At 37.7% G+C, this 20,264-nt stretch overlaps 2 protein-coding genes across 5 annotated transcripts in view; one reads left to right on the top strand and one right to left on the bottom strand.

Moving 5' to 3' along the window:
• Positions 1-20,264, top strand: part of LOC138738776 (RCC1 and BTB domain-containing protein 2-like) — a 241,865-nt gene that overhangs the window by 51,198 nt on the left and 170,403 nt on the right. For all 3 annotated transcript variants that reach the window (XM_069889678.1, XM_069889676.1, XM_069889677.1), the window contains exon 2: positions 3,996-4,152. The gene's annotated coding sequence lies outside the window, so the exon portion shown is untranslated. The remainder of the gene's footprint in view (positions 1-3,995; positions 4,153-20,264) is intronic.
• Positions 7,660-18,821, bottom strand: LOC138739837 (cysteinyl leukotriene receptor 1-like). 2 transcript variants are annotated; one of them, XM_069892381.1, is made up of 3 exons: positions 18,635-18,821; positions 11,699-11,947; positions 7,660-10,767 (listed from the first exon to the last, which is right to left on the bottom strand). In XM_069892381.1, the coding sequence occupies exon 3, from the start codon at positions 10,729-10,731 to the stop codon at positions 9,784-9,786; it is 948 nt and encodes a 315-aa protein (XP_069748482.1). In that variant the 5' UTR covers positions 10,732-10,767; positions 11,699-11,947; positions 18,635-18,821; the 3' UTR covers positions 7,660-9,783. The 2 variants fall into 2 exon arrangements, with proteins under 2 accessions (XP_069748482.1, XP_069748483.1); XM_069892382.1 differs by lacking the exon at positions 11,699-11,947.

Genomic DNA, 20,264 nt, shown 5'->3' with positions numbered 1-20,264 from the left:
GTCCTTCTACAAAACAATCCTTTAACATTTTCATACCCTTAGAATCCCAACTCTTTAAATGACTATTAAACATTGAAAAAGAAATGTTGATTGTTATATAGTGGAGTTAAAATTGACAATTTACCCCTTTTGATCCTAAAATCTTATTTTTTTTAGTCCATACCTTTAATAGATGTTTTAATATCGGCATATTAAATTCCCTCAACAAATTTACATTCCATTGAAATTTAAATTGATACACCTCAACTTCAGAAATACAAGCCATCTCAACTTTAGCCCAACACGGGAGTTGGTCCAAATCCATTAATCTACTAATAAATTTCAACTGGGCTGCTTCATAATAATTTTGAAAATGGAGTAATTGAAGCATACTTCCAAGTAAGTTTATATAGTGGTACCTGCGGTGATTTACCTTTCCATAAAAATTCTCTCACGACTTTATTTAAATCCTGAAAAAATCCCTTTGAAAGAGAATACGGTATTGATTGAAATAAATATTGAATGCGGGAAAAAATATTCATCTTAATACAATTAACTCGACCAATTAAAGTTAACGGAAGATCTTTCCACTAAATTAAATCTGCTTTAATCTTTTTTAATAAAGGAACATAATTTAACATATAAAGATTGATACTCAGTATTTACAATTATTCCTAAATATTTAATTTTATCAGACCATTTCAGTTTTATAATGTTTTTATACTCTGAATAGTCTCCTTCTCTGACTGGCAAAATGTCACTCTTGTCCCAATTAACTTTATATCCAGATAATGTTCCATATTGTAATAAACATTCCTGCAAGTGTGGCACTGATTGTTCTGGGTTTGTTAAATATATCAAAACATCGTCTGCAAATAAATTAATCTTGTACTCTTCGTCCATAACTCTCATCCCACTTATCTGTTCATTTTATCTTATTGTTTAAGCTAACGGTTCAATAGCCAATGCAAACAGGGCTGGTGACAATGGACAACCTTGTCGAGTTGAACGCGTCAATTTAAACGATGATGAGACTTGACCATTTGTCACCACCCTAGCAGTCAGGTTCATATATAAAGCTTTAACCCAACCAATAAAAAAAGGGCCAAATTTAAACTTCTCCAATACTTTAAATAAAAAATCCCATTCGACCCTATCAAAGGCTTTTTCTGTCAATATGCATTGGGCTGCTGTCAATATGCATTGACCAAACTAATCAATCAAAGAATATTATCTGAAGCATTTCTATTTTTAATAAAACCTGTTTGATCAACATGTATCAATTTAGGTAAATACTTGGCATGTCGATTTTCTAACACTTTTGCTATAATTTTATAATCGACATTCAATAAAGAAATAGGTCTATATGAAGACACTTTCAATGGATCGCTATCGTTTTTTGGGATTACAGTAATTAAAGCACTAGAGCAAGATTCTGGTAACTCATGCTGTTCAGTCACTTGTTGTAATACCTCCTCAAACACTGAAGATAAATCTTCATAAAAAGTTTTATAAAATTCCACCGAAAATCCATCGTCACCTGGTGATTTCCCATTGGGCATTTCCAACGTAGCCGCCTTAATCTCAAATTCTGTAAACGGAGCTTCCAGATCCATAACATCCTCCTCTTCTAATGCTGGTAATGCTAACTTGGATAAATAAGAATCAATAGAATCTCTATCCTGTTTCCCCTCAGAAGTATATATATATTTTTATAAAATGAATAAAACTGATCATTAATTTCCTGAGGTTTATAGGTAACTATTGAATTATTTTTTACAGCATTAATAGCCATGAAACCTGTTCCATCTTTAATTCCCATGCAAGTACCTTATGTGCCCTTTCACCCAACTCACAATAACGCTGCTTAGATCGATTAATTAAGCGTTCAAATTGATAAGTCTGCAATGTATTATAACGCAATTTCAAATTAGCCAAAGGCACTTTTTTAAAAATCTTCTGTCACTTCCTTCTGAAATTCCTTCTCCAATTCATCAAAATTCTTTTCTAATTCTAAATTTTCTGTCATATACTGCTTCTTAACTTTAGTAGTATAATTAATTATCTGTCCTCTTAAGTAAGCTTTTAATGCATCCCATAACACAAAATGGTTTTCTACTGAATTAGCATTTTCAGTCAAAAACAGTAATCTGTTCTTTAACAAAGGTAACAAACTCTGGTTTTTTTCAACAACATTGTGTTAATTCTCCATCTATAAGATGAACATACCTCTTTTTCACAAAAGAGTCTGGAAAAACAACCAACTGAAAAACCTCACAAAGATTAGCGTATACAGAGCCGTTGACATACCCACACTCCTGTTCGGCTCCGAATCATGGGTCCTTTACCGGCATCACCTACGGCTCCTAGAACGCTTCCACCAGCGTTGTCTCCGCTCCATCCTCAACATTCATTGGAGCAACTTCATCTCCAACATCGAAGTACTCGAGATGGCAGAGGCTGACAGCATCGAATCCACGCTGCTGAAGATCAAACTGCGCTGGGTAGGTCACGACTCCAGAATGGAGGACCATCACCTTTCCAAGATCGTGCTCTCCACTGGCCACCAAGACAGAGGTGCACCAAAGAAGAGGTACAAGGACTGCCTAAAGAAAGCTCTTGGTGCCTGCCACATTGACCATCACCAGTGGGCTGATATCGCCTCAAACCGTGCATCTTGGTGCCTCACAGTTCGGCAGGCAGCAACCTCCTTTGAAGAAGACCGCAGAGCCCACCTCACTGTCAAAAGACAAGGAGGAAAACCCAACACCCAACCCCAACCAACCAATTTTCCCTTGCAACCGCTGCAACTGTGTCTGCCTGTCCCGCATCGGACTTGTCAGCCACAAACGAGCCTGCAGCTGACGTGGACATTACCCCTCCATAAATCTTCGTCCGTGAAGCCAAGCCAAAGAAAGAAGATGAACAAACCACTTCTGAACTTACACAACAAAAAATAATAAAGAATGATCTGATATAACCCTGCTTTTATATTCCACCTGTAATACCCTTCCTTGTAAATGTGCCGATGCTAAAAAAAAAAATCTATTCTAGAAAATGAATCACATCGAGACGCATAAAAAGTGAAATCCTCCTCTGTAGGATTGACCCTTCTCTAAATATCTACCAGATTTAAATCCTTCATCAAAGCCACAATTTGTATTGCCATCTTTGATTTCTTTATACTTTTTGGGGATCTATCCAGCAAAGGATCCAAGACGCAATTAAAATCTCCCCAACTAAAATATTTTCATTAGCTTGATTTAACAACAAAAAAGCATCCGAAATAAAACACTCATCGTTCACATTAGGTGCATAAACATTAAGCAAAGTCCAAGATTCAGTAAAAATTTTACAATTCACCCTTAAAACCCTTCCAGCATTCCCTTCCATAGTTTGCAAGTCAAAAGGCAAATTCTTATGAATTAAAATTGCTACACCTCTTGCCTTAGAATTAAATGAAGAAAAAAAACATGACCAACCCAATCTCTCTTCAATTTCAAATGTTCTTTTACAGTAAAATGTGTTTCTTGTAAAAAGGCAATATCAATTTTCATTTTCTTGATATAAGCCAAAACTCACTTTCGCTTAATCAGATTATTTAATCCCCGAACATTAAAAGTTGCAAATTTCAAATTAGACATCCTTATAAACTAACAATGTAATCACTTACTACAAAATATCTCTCCCCTTATAGTAACTTAACACCACTCTCCCTCCCCTAAATATTTTTTTAAAATGTTTAAAAAAAATTTTGATTATCCCCCCCCCCCAAAAAAAAAACTACCCAAAGGTAGTAATTCCCTAAAATACTAGGTGTGGTAAACCCCACTAGTGGCAGATGACTATCAAAGATTTCAGTGCTATCCACCCACCCCAGCCAGAAATACATAATTCACATCAATACAATCCAGTACTGTAAATAATTCCACATTTTGAGGCCTACCTTCTCTAAACTCCACCTCCAATTGTTCCTGTGAACTGTTCATTAAAGGTAAATCTTCCTCTTCTTCCAGCATTGTCGGTTCCCTCCTGGTGCGGCTGCGGGTCTGCACACCTGACGGCAGCATCCCGACCACACCCGACAGATCGGCTCCAGTGTAATACTCAGATTGGCAGAAGTTCTGTGCCTTGGAGGTTCCAAACGACAAGTCCGTGGCTTCAGTTGAACAGGTAGGCCTTACTTCTTCAGCACTTTTTAAAGGTAATTTCTTTTGTAGTTGAGCTTTTGCTTTTTTAACATTAGTTGCCATTATGACCCACTAATGTTCCCAAAAATAAAGGTACAACTTTTAATCACTTATATAAACTTTAAAGACGGGTGCTTAAAAAGCTGGCTGAGGAAGGGTGGGATCGCACTCTGCCCTCTAAGTCATCTTGCCACGCCCCCGGTCATGCTTTTAAGGTGACACAGGAAGTCCAGATGCGACAACACCGAAGCACACAATTCATCAAGTATATACAAGTGAATTTTTCAGAATTCCACCCCCCACCACCACCACAAAATGACAGATGTACTATACAATGTTGTTGTATACATGTAGAATGTGAATGGGATGCAAGGAATATGTGATAATTGGAAGGATACATCTTTAGGTTGTACTCTTGCACAATCCGTGAGTATCAAACTTTCATTAGGACCTGTGTAGATGAGGCATTTAGTGGAATGTCCATTTATCTTCACAGTCACTATGGAGTTGCTGAGCTGGTGACCTCTCTCCTGATCTAGGACCATCAAGGCTAGGACCCAGGAAACTCCATACTCCTCACTCGAGTGGCTCCCACTATTCTGGGTTGCCCTGTGTGGGTAAGATGGTGTTGACCTGGTGGTGCAGCAAGATGGCTGCTCTCCTTCATCCTCTGACGATGATGGCACTGAGTTTGAATTTGGGTTGCCGCAAGATGGCCGCCAAGCTTTTTCTCGCCATTTCCTCACTGCCACTGCCACCCTCCGTTGGCGTGTAGCACAGCAAGTGGGCTCGGGTGAATTTGGAGCAGACATCTTAAGGCCCAAATTAGATCCGAGAGTGGTGCAGGCCGCAGACTTCCCCAGGCTTCCCCTCACCCAATGCCCTTTCTTGCAACAGCTGGAACACACTGAGTCATTAGCCTGGCAATGAGATCGGGGATACTGACTCTTGCCACAGAAAAAGCACCCCCTAACATAGGAGCGCTCCCTAGCATGGGAAGTGGCAGCCATTCATGCTGGGGTAGCGGGAGCAGCTGGTCCTTGGAAGGGGTCACCTGGGTGAGTGAGCTCGTTGGCTTTGAGGTAGTTATTCTCAAGCTTGACCTGCTCCATTGATTTGGCCAGTTCAACATGAATAGCCAGGTCCTTCTTTCCCAACTCAAGTAGTCACTGCCTCATGTACCTCGAGCGGACCCCCACGACAAGAGTGTCCCGAATCTGTTCTTCCTCATGAACATGGCCTTTAGCCACTTCGTACTTGCACTTCTTGGCAAGCGTGCACTGATCCAGCAGGTAGTCATCGATGGTCTTTCCTGGCTGTTGGCGACGTAGAGCTAGGACCTCACTTTGAGACTTCAGGTACCTAGCCTTCAACGCCTCGATGGCAGCGTCATATGTAGTGCAGTCTCTGATGACTGCATACCATTTATTTCCTACCCTCGAAATGAGTGCAGACCTCCTGAGTTCATTGGTGAGGAAGATGTCTCTGGTTGCATTCAGGTAGGCCTGGAAGCAATCTAACCAGTTTGTGAACTCCTCAGCCGCATCAGGGGACAGAGGGTCTACCAGCAGCATACCTGGCTTGAGTAGCGTGTCCATCATTTAGGGGGAATAAGCTAATAAAATTGTAGCGTGAATAAAAGCTCTCACAACTAGAGAGAGAACAAATGCTTTTATTAGATTATAACTATGGGTAGGGTTACTCAGTAATCTTCGGAAGGGATCTGAGTTTAGGCGGGAATCCAGGGTTATATGTGAGCAGATGGGGGCAGAACCAGCCATCAACATAACACACTAGCAGGGAATCCCAGCTCACTACACAGTGGCAGTGGGGTGTGGAATTGAAGTGGTTGGCCACTGGGAGACCTTGCTGTTGCACTGGGCAGAGTGAATTCTCTCAACAAAGCAACCTCCCAGTCTCCCATTTGTAGAGGGGGCTGCATCGGAAGCATTGAATGCAGTAAATGACCCCTATGGATTCACAAGTGAAGTGTTACTTCACTTCTAAGGACTTTTTGGGGCCCCGAATAGTGGTGAGCGAGGAGGTGCAGGTGTAGCACTTCTTGCAGTTACAGGGATAGGTACCAAGCGAATGATTAGTGGGAAGGGACGAGTGAATTCTGTGCATGCTGCATGATCTGCTGAGTTTCTCTATCACTTTTGTGTACTGCACTCGACCCCAACATCTGCAGATGTCCTTGTTTACAAAGCCATTATTTATCTGTAATCACACATTTTAATAAGATTGATTACCTTTCCAATAATTTAGCCCTTAAAAATTGGAAGGAATTTAGTAAAACCACCAAGATTTCGATCAAGAATGGTCAACTCCTCACCTGAAACATTAACTGACCACTCCCCTCCATGGACGCTGCCTGACCTGCTGATACTTGGTCTTGCATTTTTTGTTTCTCAAAGAATGAGGATTCAACTGGGCTGCATTGTTTACACCTCAGTATTGTGCCACACATTTTGAAAATACTTAGCCATCTCACCACATTCTTCTCAAGAATAGGAATGGAAGGTACAACCAAAGTGGTTTCCAGTTTCCAAACTTTAAAAATTATTATAGAGCAGCACAATTAAGGTATTTATCAGATTTTTACCAGACAAGGGAAAAACCAGACTGGACTAAGATAGAACTAGATAAAATAGGGGAGAAGGTACCGGAACATATACTTTATAAGTGGGATGAAAAGTTGGTACAATATAAAAGCTCACCAATACTGCATCATTTACTCAATATATGGAAGAAGGTTCACTTAGAAAGGAAAAAAATGAATGACCAAATACCAAAATTACTATTGATGCAAAATCCACTCATCCCTTTTACAATAGATAAACTTTCCTTTAGAGAATGGGAGAGAAAAGGAATCAAAAGAATAGAAAATTGTTTTTTGTGAAATAATTTATTAACATTTGAACAGTTGAAGTACAAATGTGGAATAACTCATGGTACAATGTTTGCATATCATCAACTGAAAGCTTATTTAAAGGATAAATTGGGAAACAGACTGAGATTACCAGAAGGAAGCAGCTTTGAATATGTGATTACAGACACAATGATAATTAAAAGATTTATAACAAACATGTACATTATGCTGCAAGAGAAGGAAAATGATGAAATAAGCTATCATCCCAAACAAAAGTGGGAAAAGGATTTAAACATAAAGATAAAAAATGAAACATGGGAAAAGTTATGTTCTGGAACTATGAAGAATATAATAAACACGAGGTTACGCATGATACAGTATAACTGGTTACACAGGTTATGTATCACGCACCAAAAGTGAAAAAAATGAGATCCAACATTATCAGATAAATGTTTTTGCTGTAAGAAGGAAATGGGAACAATAGTACATGCAATTTGGGCATGTGAGAAAGTGAAAATGTTTTGTGAAGATTTAAATCAGATATTAAATAAAATCATAAAAAATAACATACCAAAAAAAATCCAGAGATCTTTCTTCTAAGTAATATAAGAAGTAAGGAATTAGGCCTCAAATTGGATAAAGTGCAAAAGAGATTTATTATCATAGCCTTAGCAGTAACAAAAAAATGTATAATGTCAACTTGGAAAATGAAAGAGAGCCTGAGAATACAGCAATGGTACATGGAAATGAATAAATGTATTCCATTGGAAAAAATAACATGTAATTTAAAAAATAAAGTCACATTATTTGAACAAATTTGGGAACCATACATGGAACATAACAGAGAGGGCTTCCCTCGGACCTCCACCCCCTAAAATGATAAGAAGACAAAACTACTTGATCCAGTGTGTAAAAGTAGGTGACACATTTTTCTTGTTTATTTTTCAATGTGTGAAGACATTGTTTTATGGTTTTATTGTATTGTATATGTTGAATATTTATTGGTTTTGGAGGGGGATAGGAAGGGGGGAGGGGAAGGTAGGGGGAACAAAGGGAGAAAATGCCACTGTGTACATTTAATGAGAAACAGTTGTATATATTTTGGTTGATATGATTCACAGTATGAAAAATAAAATATTTAAAAAAACTTTTTTTAAAGAATAGGAATGGACAGTAAATGCAAGCCTTGCCAGTTAGAGACAGAAAATTAATTTTAAAAACTATCCATATGTCTATAAATTAATGTTGACCATTAACTCTTGACAATGGAATTGAAAACTTCTATAAACCACCAGAGAACTGTCAACCTGAGCAAACCCAGAATGGTGAATTAGGCTATTGACATGCCCCTGTGATGTCGAAATCATTGGGTTTAAAAAAAAACTATTTACTGGCAAGATTTTCTGGATTTGTCAGCAGCATGGACCTTGGTGAGCCACAAGATCTGTTGAATTTATTAAAAATAAAATCAACAATCACAATTTCAGAAATATTTAAGTACACTTGAAAGAATAATGAGATATTCAATGTTAGAATTGCTAATACTCCAAATATTGTATTACAGCAGCAACATCTTGTATTTATACAACAATTTTAACAATGAAAACATTTCAAAGTAATGTTTACCAACTGAACCAAATGTGTTCATGTTAAGTGGCTTGGCTGGAACTTAGTTAAAGAAACAAGTTTTAAGAAAGTAGAAAGCAGGGAGGCAGAAAAGCTTTCAGCAAAAATTCTGAAGCTTAGGATTTTGGCAACTGGAGGCATTGCCTTCACTGGTTGGGTATCTTCAAACAACCCAGTGATCACGTCTGTCAGGTTCAAACAAAAGGTTTTATTTTTAAAAAAGAAAGAGAAGCGAAAATAGGGCATTTGGCCTTTTGAGTCTGCTCCACTACTCATCAACATCATGGCTGATCATTTACTATTCCCATATTCTTTTAATGTTCAAAAATCTACCAAACACTGTTTAAAAATACTTCAATAACAGAATCTCCACAGCCCTTTGGAGTGGAGAATTATCATTGCAGCGAAACAGTAATCATTTGTTCAAATCTGCTCATAATAAAGGACAGCATATCTTTTTCCAACCTAATCCTTGGTGCATCTTTCAGTGATTTAGGCTGAAGGATGTCTGGGGGCTACTTATTTTTTTTAGACATACAGCATGGTAACAGCGCCTGCCACCCCATGAGTCCATGCCGTCCAAATACCCCAATTAAACTACAACCCCTGATGTTTTGAAAGGGGGGAGGAAACTGAAGCACTCAAAGGAAACCTACGCAGACACAGGATAACGTACAAACTCTTTACAGACAACGCCAGATTTTAACCAACTTCACAAATACTACATTTTTATCAATTCTTATTTTCTTAAGTTATTCATTCATGCAAGATCTTTGGTCTTTAGTTATTTCTGCCCACTTTTGATAAGGAACAAATATAACATTTTATCCTATGAGTGTTACTACATAAAAACTGTATGTTTCTATTTTCAAAAGCTAAAAAGAACTTAAAATTAAGCAACCCATTGATTTGGAATTTTTGTTGGAATGAGGCTGAATGATAAGTTACTACTGGTAATTTCTGATGAAACTGTCAAGACTATAGATTAAAATAAATTGTTTAAAGTCAGGAACAGAATAAAATGTGATTGACCCTTGACTTATTGCAGTATGAACTAAAATAAAGAGAAATTCCACACAATAAGTCACTCTTACAATGAACAATAGGAAAAAAAGTTCAGATTTGATATCTTGGGGCATTCTTTTTGTTTGTCAACTTATCCCTAAAAGATTCTGCACCAAAATAATACAAAAGGGGACCCAAACAGGTATTGATTGCCACACCACATAGAGTAACTACCACAGTTTTTTGAATGAAACAATTTGATTGCATTGTGTTTTCAGGGTCCCAGAATTTAATGGCAAGGTAGACAGTCCGTAAAATGTGATAGGGCAAAAAGTTGGTCAGAAATATAACCATAACAATAATAATCATTGCAATAGCTTTTCTGCGGTAACGATTTTGCTTGTTATGCTCCACTTTTGAAGAGATCAAAGTTTTAACAACAAAAATGTAACAGACAGTGATAATAAAGAAGGGAATAATGCAACCTACTATCAGTGAAATTAAATTCATGTTGTGCATTTTAATGCTAAATTCATCTTCAGGGTCAAAACATCTTGTTATATTTTTTTCAATATTGTTACTGTCATCTTTTAATAAAGGACTGGCCACTATGCCCACAAATACCCATATCAATAAGCACACAATCAGAACATATTTGATTGTCCTGTACTTCAAACATTTAAGTGGATGCACTATAGCAAAGTACCTCAAGATGCTCATTAGAGTTAGAAAGTAGATGCTACAATACATGTTGAAGTATAGTGCATAAGACATGAAAATGCATAAATATGGTGGAAAGTTCCAAATTCTGCCATGCCAGTAATAATGTACACGCCAAGGCAATGTGCAAGTAAAAAGTAGATCTGCAATTGTTAGATTCACCATGACAATGCGGAATTCCGTCTTTATCTTGTATAACTTGAGGAATACGTATAAACAGAAGACATTTTCAGTAAACCCAAAAATAAATGTGATCGTATACACTGGTAGGTAGGAGTAAATTTTGAAGTCATCGATGTTTTCACAGAGGTTATTCTCAAGGAGTGTAGTATTGTTCATTTTCTTCTTTGTAGAAGTCTGTGCACAAGGGGTAAGCTGATTTGTGGAAAGAAAACACTAATTTTAGTTACAGCTAATCAGTTAAACTGATTTACAAAATAATCTTGAATTTTATTAATATAATTTATACTTTCACACTCATTTAGAAGATGGAATAATTGCATTTATCCAAAAGCCTTGATAAATTATTCAGAGATAGAAATCAATATCTTTGGCATTTATGTGACTTCAGAAAAAAAAAGTAATGTAGTTGACTCTTATCTGCCCTTTAAAATTAGCTTGTAAGCATGACAGTCAAAATAGTGTAAAGCAGGGATGCCCAAAACAAGGTGGCAGTGTGGCACTGCAGTATTGCTTTGAGACCATGGTTGGAGCTGTTTCAGGAAGGTAACCACCTACAAAGCTCGAGATGCAGTCTTCAGGACAAGAAATAAGTTGACTCTAAGATCAGCCAGGGCTGAACTCTCCCGTGCAATCAGGAAGGCAAAGCTTTGGTATGCACTAAAGATCATTGTCACACCAGCGACGTGAGGTGCATGTAGCAAGGTATCAAAACAATAACATATCACAAGACCATCTTGCAACTTAATAACACTGATGCCTCCCTCCGGACAGACTGAACATCTTCCATGCGCATTTCGCTGAGAAGAACAGGCTGAAGGGGGCGTGGCAAGATGGCGTAGAGTCTAGACGTGTAATCTCGACATCTCTGGCCAGACTTTTAAGTACCTGTCTTTTAACTTTGTTTTCAAGTTTAAACTTCTTAAATTTTAGTTTAAAGTATCAAAGAATTATTATGGCCACTAATGGTAAAAAGGTTAAACCTCAAGTGCAGAAGAAGTTACATTTTTGAAGTGCTGAAGATTTGGGGCCTAGACGACTTGATACAGCCTCAGGCTTAATCTCTTCAGTGTCTAAACCTCAAAGACTGCCTGTGGGAGTTGAAAAAAAAATGTCTATTACTCACCAAGTGAAGGATGGCACTGGAATTACTCGTTCTCTGGAAGAAGGTGCGTGTTCCCAAGAAGTGGACCCTGATTTGGAAAGCCTTTCGATTTCAACAGAGGGAGCACACAGGAAGACGACTCCATTGTTGGAAATGCATCAGGAAGAACTTCAATCTGAAGAAATTGCTTTTCTTCGTGATTTCATGAAAAAACAACGAGATGTGGGGGGAGACCAGCGGCGACTCCCTGAGGAACTCGGAGTGCCGTCACTGGGAGTCCAGACCCACAGTAAAACTTTTAATATGCCTTCTGTTGTAGTTGCAGTTACCTTGTTCTGTCACTACATTAGAGAGAGCAGGACTGAGCTTTTCTGACCTACAGTGTATGCAATTAAATGATATTGTTCAAGCTGTTATTAAACCTTTGTCATCTCAAATGAATGAAATGGCTCAAATGAATGCTGGTATAAGTTCAGAATTAAATATGGTTAAGACATATGTGGGTGCATCTTATGAAGAATTTAAAAAAATTCAGACTGCTTTTTTGGACTGTAAACAACAAGAGGTTTCTAACACAGAAAAAGTGCTGAAGGTTGAAAAATCAGTCATAGAATTGGGAGCGCGTGAGAAGGAGCTAGAGAGGAAAATAGACTACTTAGAGAATCAAAGCAGAAGGAATAATGTGAAAATTGTTGGTTTGCCAGAAGGTATAGAAGGACAAGATCCTCTTCGTTTCTTTAAAGACTGGATCCCGCAAGTATTAGGGCAAGATTTTTTTTCTGGGGGATTGGTACTGAAAAGAACCCATAGAGCTCTAAGAAGAACACCCTCAGCTAGTCAACCACCGAGACCGATAATAATTTGATGTTTGAATTATTTGGACAGAGAAGCAATACTTTGACTAGCAGTGCAGAATGCGAGACAACGACAAACTCTGTTATTGATTCAGAATAGCAGAGTTTTCTTTTACCCTGATTTGAGTCAAGAGGTCATTCAACATCGACGTTGATTTAATCCAGTTAAAGAAGTTTTGGGGCGTAAAGGTTATAAGTCTACTTTTCGCTACCCTGCAGTGTTGAAGGTGTTTTATGGAGACTATCAATTTCGGTTTTTTTGAAAATGATCGTGAAGCAATGATTTTTGCTGTTTCATTGCTAGATATAAGAGGACAAAGACATAGTCCACCATTATCTTCTAAAGAAAAATCTGGTTGTTCTGGAAACGGAATAAATGGCAGAAATGGGAAAAACGGGAATGGAAAGAGTCCAACTTCTTCTGAAATGGGATTTTTGAGATTGGAATCTCTTGGATGAAAAGAAGAATTTTTTTTACTCTATTTTTTTTGTTATTATTATATTTTGATGTTATTGATTGTTTGGCTAGGGAGGGAGAGATTTGCTCTAAGTTCTTTACTAGTCATCAGCCACTGGTGGGTGACCCACACCCAATTTTTGCTTAGGGAATTACTACCTTTTGGTAGTTTTTTTGGGGGGGATTTTTTTTTTCTTTATTATTTTTTAAATTTTCATTTTAGTTAATTTTTAATTTGTGATTTTTTTTTCCTATTGGAGGGCCTATATACGTTGATTTGAGTTTTCATATAAAGATATTATTGGTATTTAGTAACAATATGTCAAAGTTGAGGTTTGCTACTTTTAATGTTCGAGGATGAAACAGTCCGATTAAGCGTAAGCAAGTTTTGGCATATATTAAGAAAATGAAAATTGATGTTGCTTTTTTACAAGAAACACATTTGAATGTGAAGGAAAGTATGAAATTAAAGAGGGACTGGGTTTGGCATGTATATTCTTCCTCATTTAATTCTAGGGCTAAAGGTGTAGCAATTTTGATACATAAAAATTTATCTTTTGAATTACAATCAATGAAGGAAAAGGCAGGATGTATTCTTAAATTGAATTGTAAGATTTTTAGTGAATTTTGGACTTTACATAATGTTTATGCCCCAAATGCAGATGATGAAATATTTATTTCAGATGCATTTTTATGTTTGGGTCAGGCTAATGATAATATTTTAGTTGGTGGTGATTTTAATTGTGTTTTGGAACCTTTATTAGATAAATCTCTGAAGAAAGTTAAGAAATCCAAGATGGCAGTTCAGGTTCAAGCGTTGATGAAAGATTTTAATTTAGTAGATATTTGGAGACATCTTAATCCGACAGAGAGATTTCTCTTTTTATTCATCTGGACATGAATCGTTTTCAAGGATTGACTTCTTTTTAGTATCGGCACATTTACAAGGGAAAATACAACAAGCGGAATATAAAAGTAGGGTGATTTCAGATCATTCTTTGTTATATTTTACATATGCAACTTCTGAGAAAATCCAAGTGGCCTATCGTTGGAGGTTTAATACAATGTTGTTAAAAAATATGGAATTTATTGATTTTTTGAAAAAACAAATTAATTTTTTTTTAAAGAAAATTCTAATTCTGTTCAAAGTAAGTTTGTATTATGGGATGCTATGAAAGCCTATTTGAGAGGACAAATAATTAGTTATACTTCTAAAATAAAGAAGAATCGATTAAATCAGAGTTTTGAATTAGAGAAACAGATTGATGAGTTAAAAAAGGAATTTCAGAAAGATGCTACAGAAAATCAGAAAATAGAATTATCTAGGTTGAAATTGGAATATAATACTTTGCAATCTTATCAATTTGAATGTGTGATTAATAGGACTAAGGCTGGAAGGATTCAAGTAGTGAAGCGTCAAATGTTTCACTTCTTTGTCTTTGATTATTTACTGTGGAGTAATAGTTAAAGTATAAGAATACAGTATAAAGTTTGTTAATTATACCAAAAGAGGTGCAGGGCATACTGCGACAGGATATGGATAGGTTAAGTGAGTGGGAGAAAATATGGCAAATGGAGTTTAATATAAGAGAGAATGAGGTCATATTGGTCTTTATTACCCAAATATTTAATTCAATCAGTCCATTTCAAAATAATAATATTCTTATTAACTGAATAATCTCCTTCACTAATCGATAATATTTCATTTTTTTACCAATTAACTTTATATCCAGAAAGACATCATATTGTATTAAACACTCCTTCAAGTGCAAAAGTGACTGAGCTGGGTTTATTAAATACACCAATACATCATCAGCAAATAAATTAAATTTATACTCCTCATCTAAAACTTTCATACCTTGTATCTGTGTATTTTGTCTTATCAATTGTGCTAAAGGTTCAATCACTAATGCAAACAAAGCCGGTGATAAAGGACAACCTTGACGAGTTGATCGAGATAGCTTAAAGGGTTCCGAAATCAAACCATTCGTCAATACTCTCGCTACTGGTTTACTATATAAAGCCCTAATCCAACCAATAAAAAAAGGACCAAACTTGAATTTCTCCAAAACTTTAAACAAGAAGTTCCATTCAACTCTATCAAATGCCTTTTCTGCATCTAGAGATATCACCATCAGATGATCTGAAGATTGTCGAAATCTATTAATCAAACTAATCACGCGCAAAATGTTATCTGAAGCATATCTATTCTTTATAAAACCTGTTTGATCCATATGAATCAACTTAGGTAAAGTCTTATCAACAACGGATATCAAGTCAACTGGTATTTACTTTGCTTTTGTTAACCAAAGATATTTGGATATTCTTGAGTACCTCTTTCTAATTAGAATACATTTCTGGAGAGTGTTATGGTATAGCACTTGTATACCATTATAGCTAAAATGCATGTTCTGGCTAAACTGTACACCTATTTTCCCCACACTAGATATATTTTCTTTTATACTTCTGTAAATGCCATTTTTAAAATTAAGGAAATTGGTTTTGACATATGATGTTGATGTTCACATTCAAACCTTATCTCCTATGATCACCACTCTCTAGAGATTCCTTAACAACAAGATTTCTTATTAATTTTGCTTCATTACGCCATTATAAAATCAAAAATAACCAATTTCTGGGCAATTTCTGTAAAATATTGCTCTAAAAAACATTTCCCATTGCACTCCACAGATCTCTCTTCCACCATGCAGATCAATATTCAATTTCAAACCACCCATGATAATTGCAATTACCTCCTTGCCACATTCAATATCTCCCCATTTATACTTTTTCCAAATTGGGAGGCAAAACTTTTGGGTGACCTAGAGACCACTCCCTCCTGTCTCTTCTTTACCCTCCTATTTTTATTTATACCCAGACCATTCCACAACACAATTGCTGCATCTTTATTACATCACCACAATTATACCTTTATTGATTGACAACTCCACCTTACCCCTTTTGCCTCTTCTTTTAGAACATTCTGTGTACTGAATTTTGTTTTAAATTTTTAAAAAATTTACAACATGGTAGAAGTTGATTCCAGCCATTTAAACCCATCCTACTCAATTTCACCCAAATTAAACTACAACCCTGTAGGTTTTGAAAGGTGGAAGGAAACTGGAACACCCAGAGGAAACCCACACAGACACAGGGACAATGTGCAAACTCCTTACAGATAGCAGTAAATCACAAAATTCTGTAGACTCCATGGTTGAAGTAAAAACACAAAATGCTGGAGAAGCTCAGCAGGTCAAACAGTGTCCTTTATGTAGGAAAAGTAAAGATACATAGCCGACATTCGGGCTTGAGCCCTTCATCAAAGCAACACTTCACTTATACATCCAAAGAACTTATTTATTGTACTAACGATCTGGAGGATGGGGCGGTAAATTGGATTAGTAAATATGCAGATTATACTAAAATAGGGGGAATTGTGGATGATGAAGAGGGTTTTCAAAGATTGCAAAGGGATTTAAACTGCTTAGAGGAGTGGGCAGAAAGATGGCAGATGGAGTTTAATGCTGATAAATGTGTGGTGCTTCATTTTGGAAAGAATAATCAAAGCAACGCATATGTGGTAAATGGGAGGACATTGAGGAATGCAATGGAGCAGAAAGATCTAGGAATAACGGTGCATTGTTCCCTGAAGGTAGGAACACATGTGGTTAGGGTGGTGAAAAAGGCCCTTAGTATGCTTGCCTATATAAATCAGTGCATAGAATATAGGAGTTGGGAAGTAATGATGAAACTATACATGGCATTGGTGAGGCCAAATTTAGAGTACTGTGTGCAGTTCTGGTCACCAATCTCTTCTTCTTTGGCTTGGCTTCGCGGACGAAGATTTATGGAGGGGGTAAAAAGTCCACGTCAGCTGCAGGCTCGTTTGTGGCTGACCAGTCCGATGCGGGACAGGCAGACACGATTGCAGCGGTTGCAAGGGAAAATTGGTTGGTTGGGGTTGGGTGTTGGGTTTTTCCTCCTTTGCCTTTTGTCAGTGAGGTGGGCTCTGCGGTCTTCTTCAAAGGAGGCTGCTGCCCGCCAAACTGTGAGGCGCCAGAAGGATATTAACAAGATAGAGAGAGTGCAGAGATTTACATAAATGTTGCCTGGGTTTCAGCATCTAGAATACAAGGAAAGATTGAGCACATTAGGTCTTTATTCCTTGGAATGTAGAAGGCTGAGAGGGGATTTGATAGAGGTGTTTAAGATAATGAGAGGGATAGATAGAATTGATGTGGAAAGGCTTTTCCCATTGAGAGTAGAAGAGATGGATACAAGAGGTCATGGGATGAGAGGTGACGGGCAAAGGTTTAGGAGTAACATGAGGGGGAATTTCTTTACTCAGAGAGTGGTTACTGTGTGAAATGGGCTTCCGGGAAAGGTGGTGGAGGCAGGGTCAATTTTTTCATTAAAGAAAGAGTTGGATATGTATATGGATGGGAGGGAGATGGAGGGATATGGGCTGGTAAGTGGGATTAGAGGAGGGTACTTAGATCAGTGCGGACCAGAAGGACCAAATTGGCCTGTTTCCGTGTTGTAATTGTTATTTGGTATCGAATGCTTCCTTTGTGGCATTCTCTACATTGGAGAGACCGGATGCAGATTGGGAGATCACTTCACTCAGCCTCTCCCCTCAACAACAGCGACCTCCCAGTAGCCAACCATTTCAATTCCGAGTCACACTCTCATACTAACATGTCTGTTCGTGGCCTTATGTACTATCCCACTCAGACCACCTGTAAATTGGAGGAACACCACCTTATTTTCCGTCTGGGCATTTACTAGTCAGATAGCATTAACATCGACTTTACTGCTTTCCACTAAACATGCTCATCTTTTCTTTCCCCTCCCTTTCCAGTTCTTCCACCCCAGCTATCCCTCCTCCCTTCATTGCTGTTCCTTTCTCTACCTATCAATTCCTGCCTTTGCCACCCCCTCCCCCCCCCCCCCACTCCTTTGTCCAGACGCCTGTAGGCATTTTCTCATACTTTGATGAAGGGCTCAAGCCCATAAAGGACACAGTTTGACCTCCTGAACTTCTCGAACATTTTGTGTTTTTACTCCTTACAGATAGCGCAGGTTATACTTGATCTTAGCCAAAAGACTGAGAAGCGATCAATTTATGCAAGGTTAACCTACAATTCATAAATATTAAGTTGATAGTTTAAATTGTAAACACAAATATAATAATAAAATAGATGATTTGCCACTGATAGCTGTCTCTTTTCTGACTTTAATTCTTATATACGAAATAAACAGACTTCCAAAAAAAACTTTTCATGGGGGGGTGGGGGGAGAAACTTTTTGACACATTCTGTGTACGACTGACATATGAAGGAAAACTACTTTTTAAATCCCCATTCACGTGTCTCCAGTCCTATAACTCTCAAGTCAAGGTAATACTATTACCTTTGGATAAATTCATTGCGTCTCCTGGTAAGAATTGACGCACGGAATGATTAACTCAAGCTGGGAATTCGATCCCTGTTAAGTTTGAAGTTTTATAAATTCAGCAGTTCAAGACCAACACGGAGGACTATATATCTCTAGGCACTTTATTGTATTTGCAGCGAGCTGCGAGAGCCTGTGCCACGATTGGGAACCGTGCATGGTAGGAGCAAAAGAATTGTTATGTCAACTCACTTTAGCAAAAAGATCTGCAGCTTGACTCTAACTCACATTCCCGCGAATGGAATTAGAACGAGGTAAACAAGAAATCTGCAGATGGCTTGGGCGAATGTAGTACACAAAGGTGCTGGAGAACCCCCCGTGAAGAAAGGCTCAGGTCAGAAACGGCGACTGTCCTTAACTTTCCAATGGAGTTCGAGCGACCTCTGTTACAAAAAGGGACGAATAATGTCACATTATTCCTATGATCACCACTCTAGAGATTCCTTAACAACAAGATTTCTTATTAATTTTGCTTCATTACGCCATTAGAAAATCAAAAATAACCAATTTCTGGGCAATTTTTGTAAAATATTGCTCTAAAAAACATTTCCCATTGCATTCCACAGATCTCTCTTCCACCATGCAGATCAATATTCAATTTCAAACCACCCATGATAATTGCAATTACCTCCTTGCCACATTCGATATCTCCCCATTAATACTTTTTCCAAATTGGGAGGCAAAATTCATTGGGAGGCCTAGAGACCACTCCCTCCTGTCTCTTCTTTACCCTCCTATTTTTATTTATACCCAGACCATTCCACAACACAATTGCTGCATCTTTATTACATCACCACAATTATACCTTTATTGATTGACCCTTTCCTACCATGTAACCGCCTTTCAAGTTTCAACACAAAGGGTACAAACTTCCTGCAGACAAAAGAAATCATTACTTTAACAGTCTTTTCACAAGTGAACTAAAGATAAAACTTCGGTTATTTCATAGGAAATGAGCAAGACCGTACCAGTTTGAATCCTTGAGTCGCAGGCACACGAACGAACTCACAAGAAAGGAAAACATGAATTTAACGAGTCGCAACAGGAATGAATTACCTAAGAATGAGTTCAGTGTGCACGTGTTACAATTTTTGAATTACCTGGAAGTTAAAAAGATCCATTGATGGAATGTCAACACAGCATTGCTTCTCTGTCAAATAAGGGTTCTCGGTAATCTAAAATGTTAGTTCCCTGTAAAGAGCAACAGGGCTGTCAGGAGATTTCCATAGACCAGCCTGTCAATATTTGGCCGCCGTGGTTCAACTCTTAAAGGCATAATCTCCACGGGAGCTAGACAACAACAACAACAACGCACTGTATGTGACGCAACCTTATCTCAAGTGAGCTCTATCATAGTTCTCAAGTCAAGTTCATTGTCATCTGATTGGACAAGAATGACAAAACAGCATTCTATGGTCCTCTGTGCAAAAAAACATGCAGACATACAAACAGATATAATACACATATAGACAAATAATATATATGCAGGACAAGTATATCTATAAAATAAATAAATAGATATTGCTTTGGACAGAGGAGAGTCTCAGATGGTTAGTGTGAGCAGTTCCTTTGGTCATTCAGCATCCTCACTGCCTGTGGGAAGAAGCTGGTGCTGGCTCTGATCCTCCTGTATCTCTTCCCCGAAAGGAGCAGCTGAAAGATGGTGTGTGCAGGGTGGAAGGGGTCCTCAATGATTTTGTGCACCTTCTTCAGACAACCATCCCAGTAGATCATGTCGATGGGGGGCAAGAGACTCTAGTGATCCTCTCTGCCACTCTTGAGGATTGACCTCCGATCCATTTCTCTGCAGCAACTGTACCAC

Source organism: Narcine bancroftii, chromosome 7 (assembly GCF_036971445.1).
Source record: "Narcine bancroftii isolate sNarBan1 chromosome 7, sNarBan1.hap1, whole genome shotgun sequence".
Lineage (NCBI taxonomy): Eukaryota > Metazoa > Chordata > Chondrichthyes > Torpediniformes > Narcinidae > Narcine > Narcine bancroftii.
Note: the sequence above shows the minus strand (reverse complement) of the source record. Positions and strands in the feature narration are given on the sequence as shown.

What these genes read in the sequence shown, in the direction of transcription:
- LOC138739837 (XM_069892381.1), bottom strand. Translation starts at nt 10,731, where the DNA reads ATGAACAATACTACACTCCTTGAGAATAACCTCTGTGAAAACATCGAT.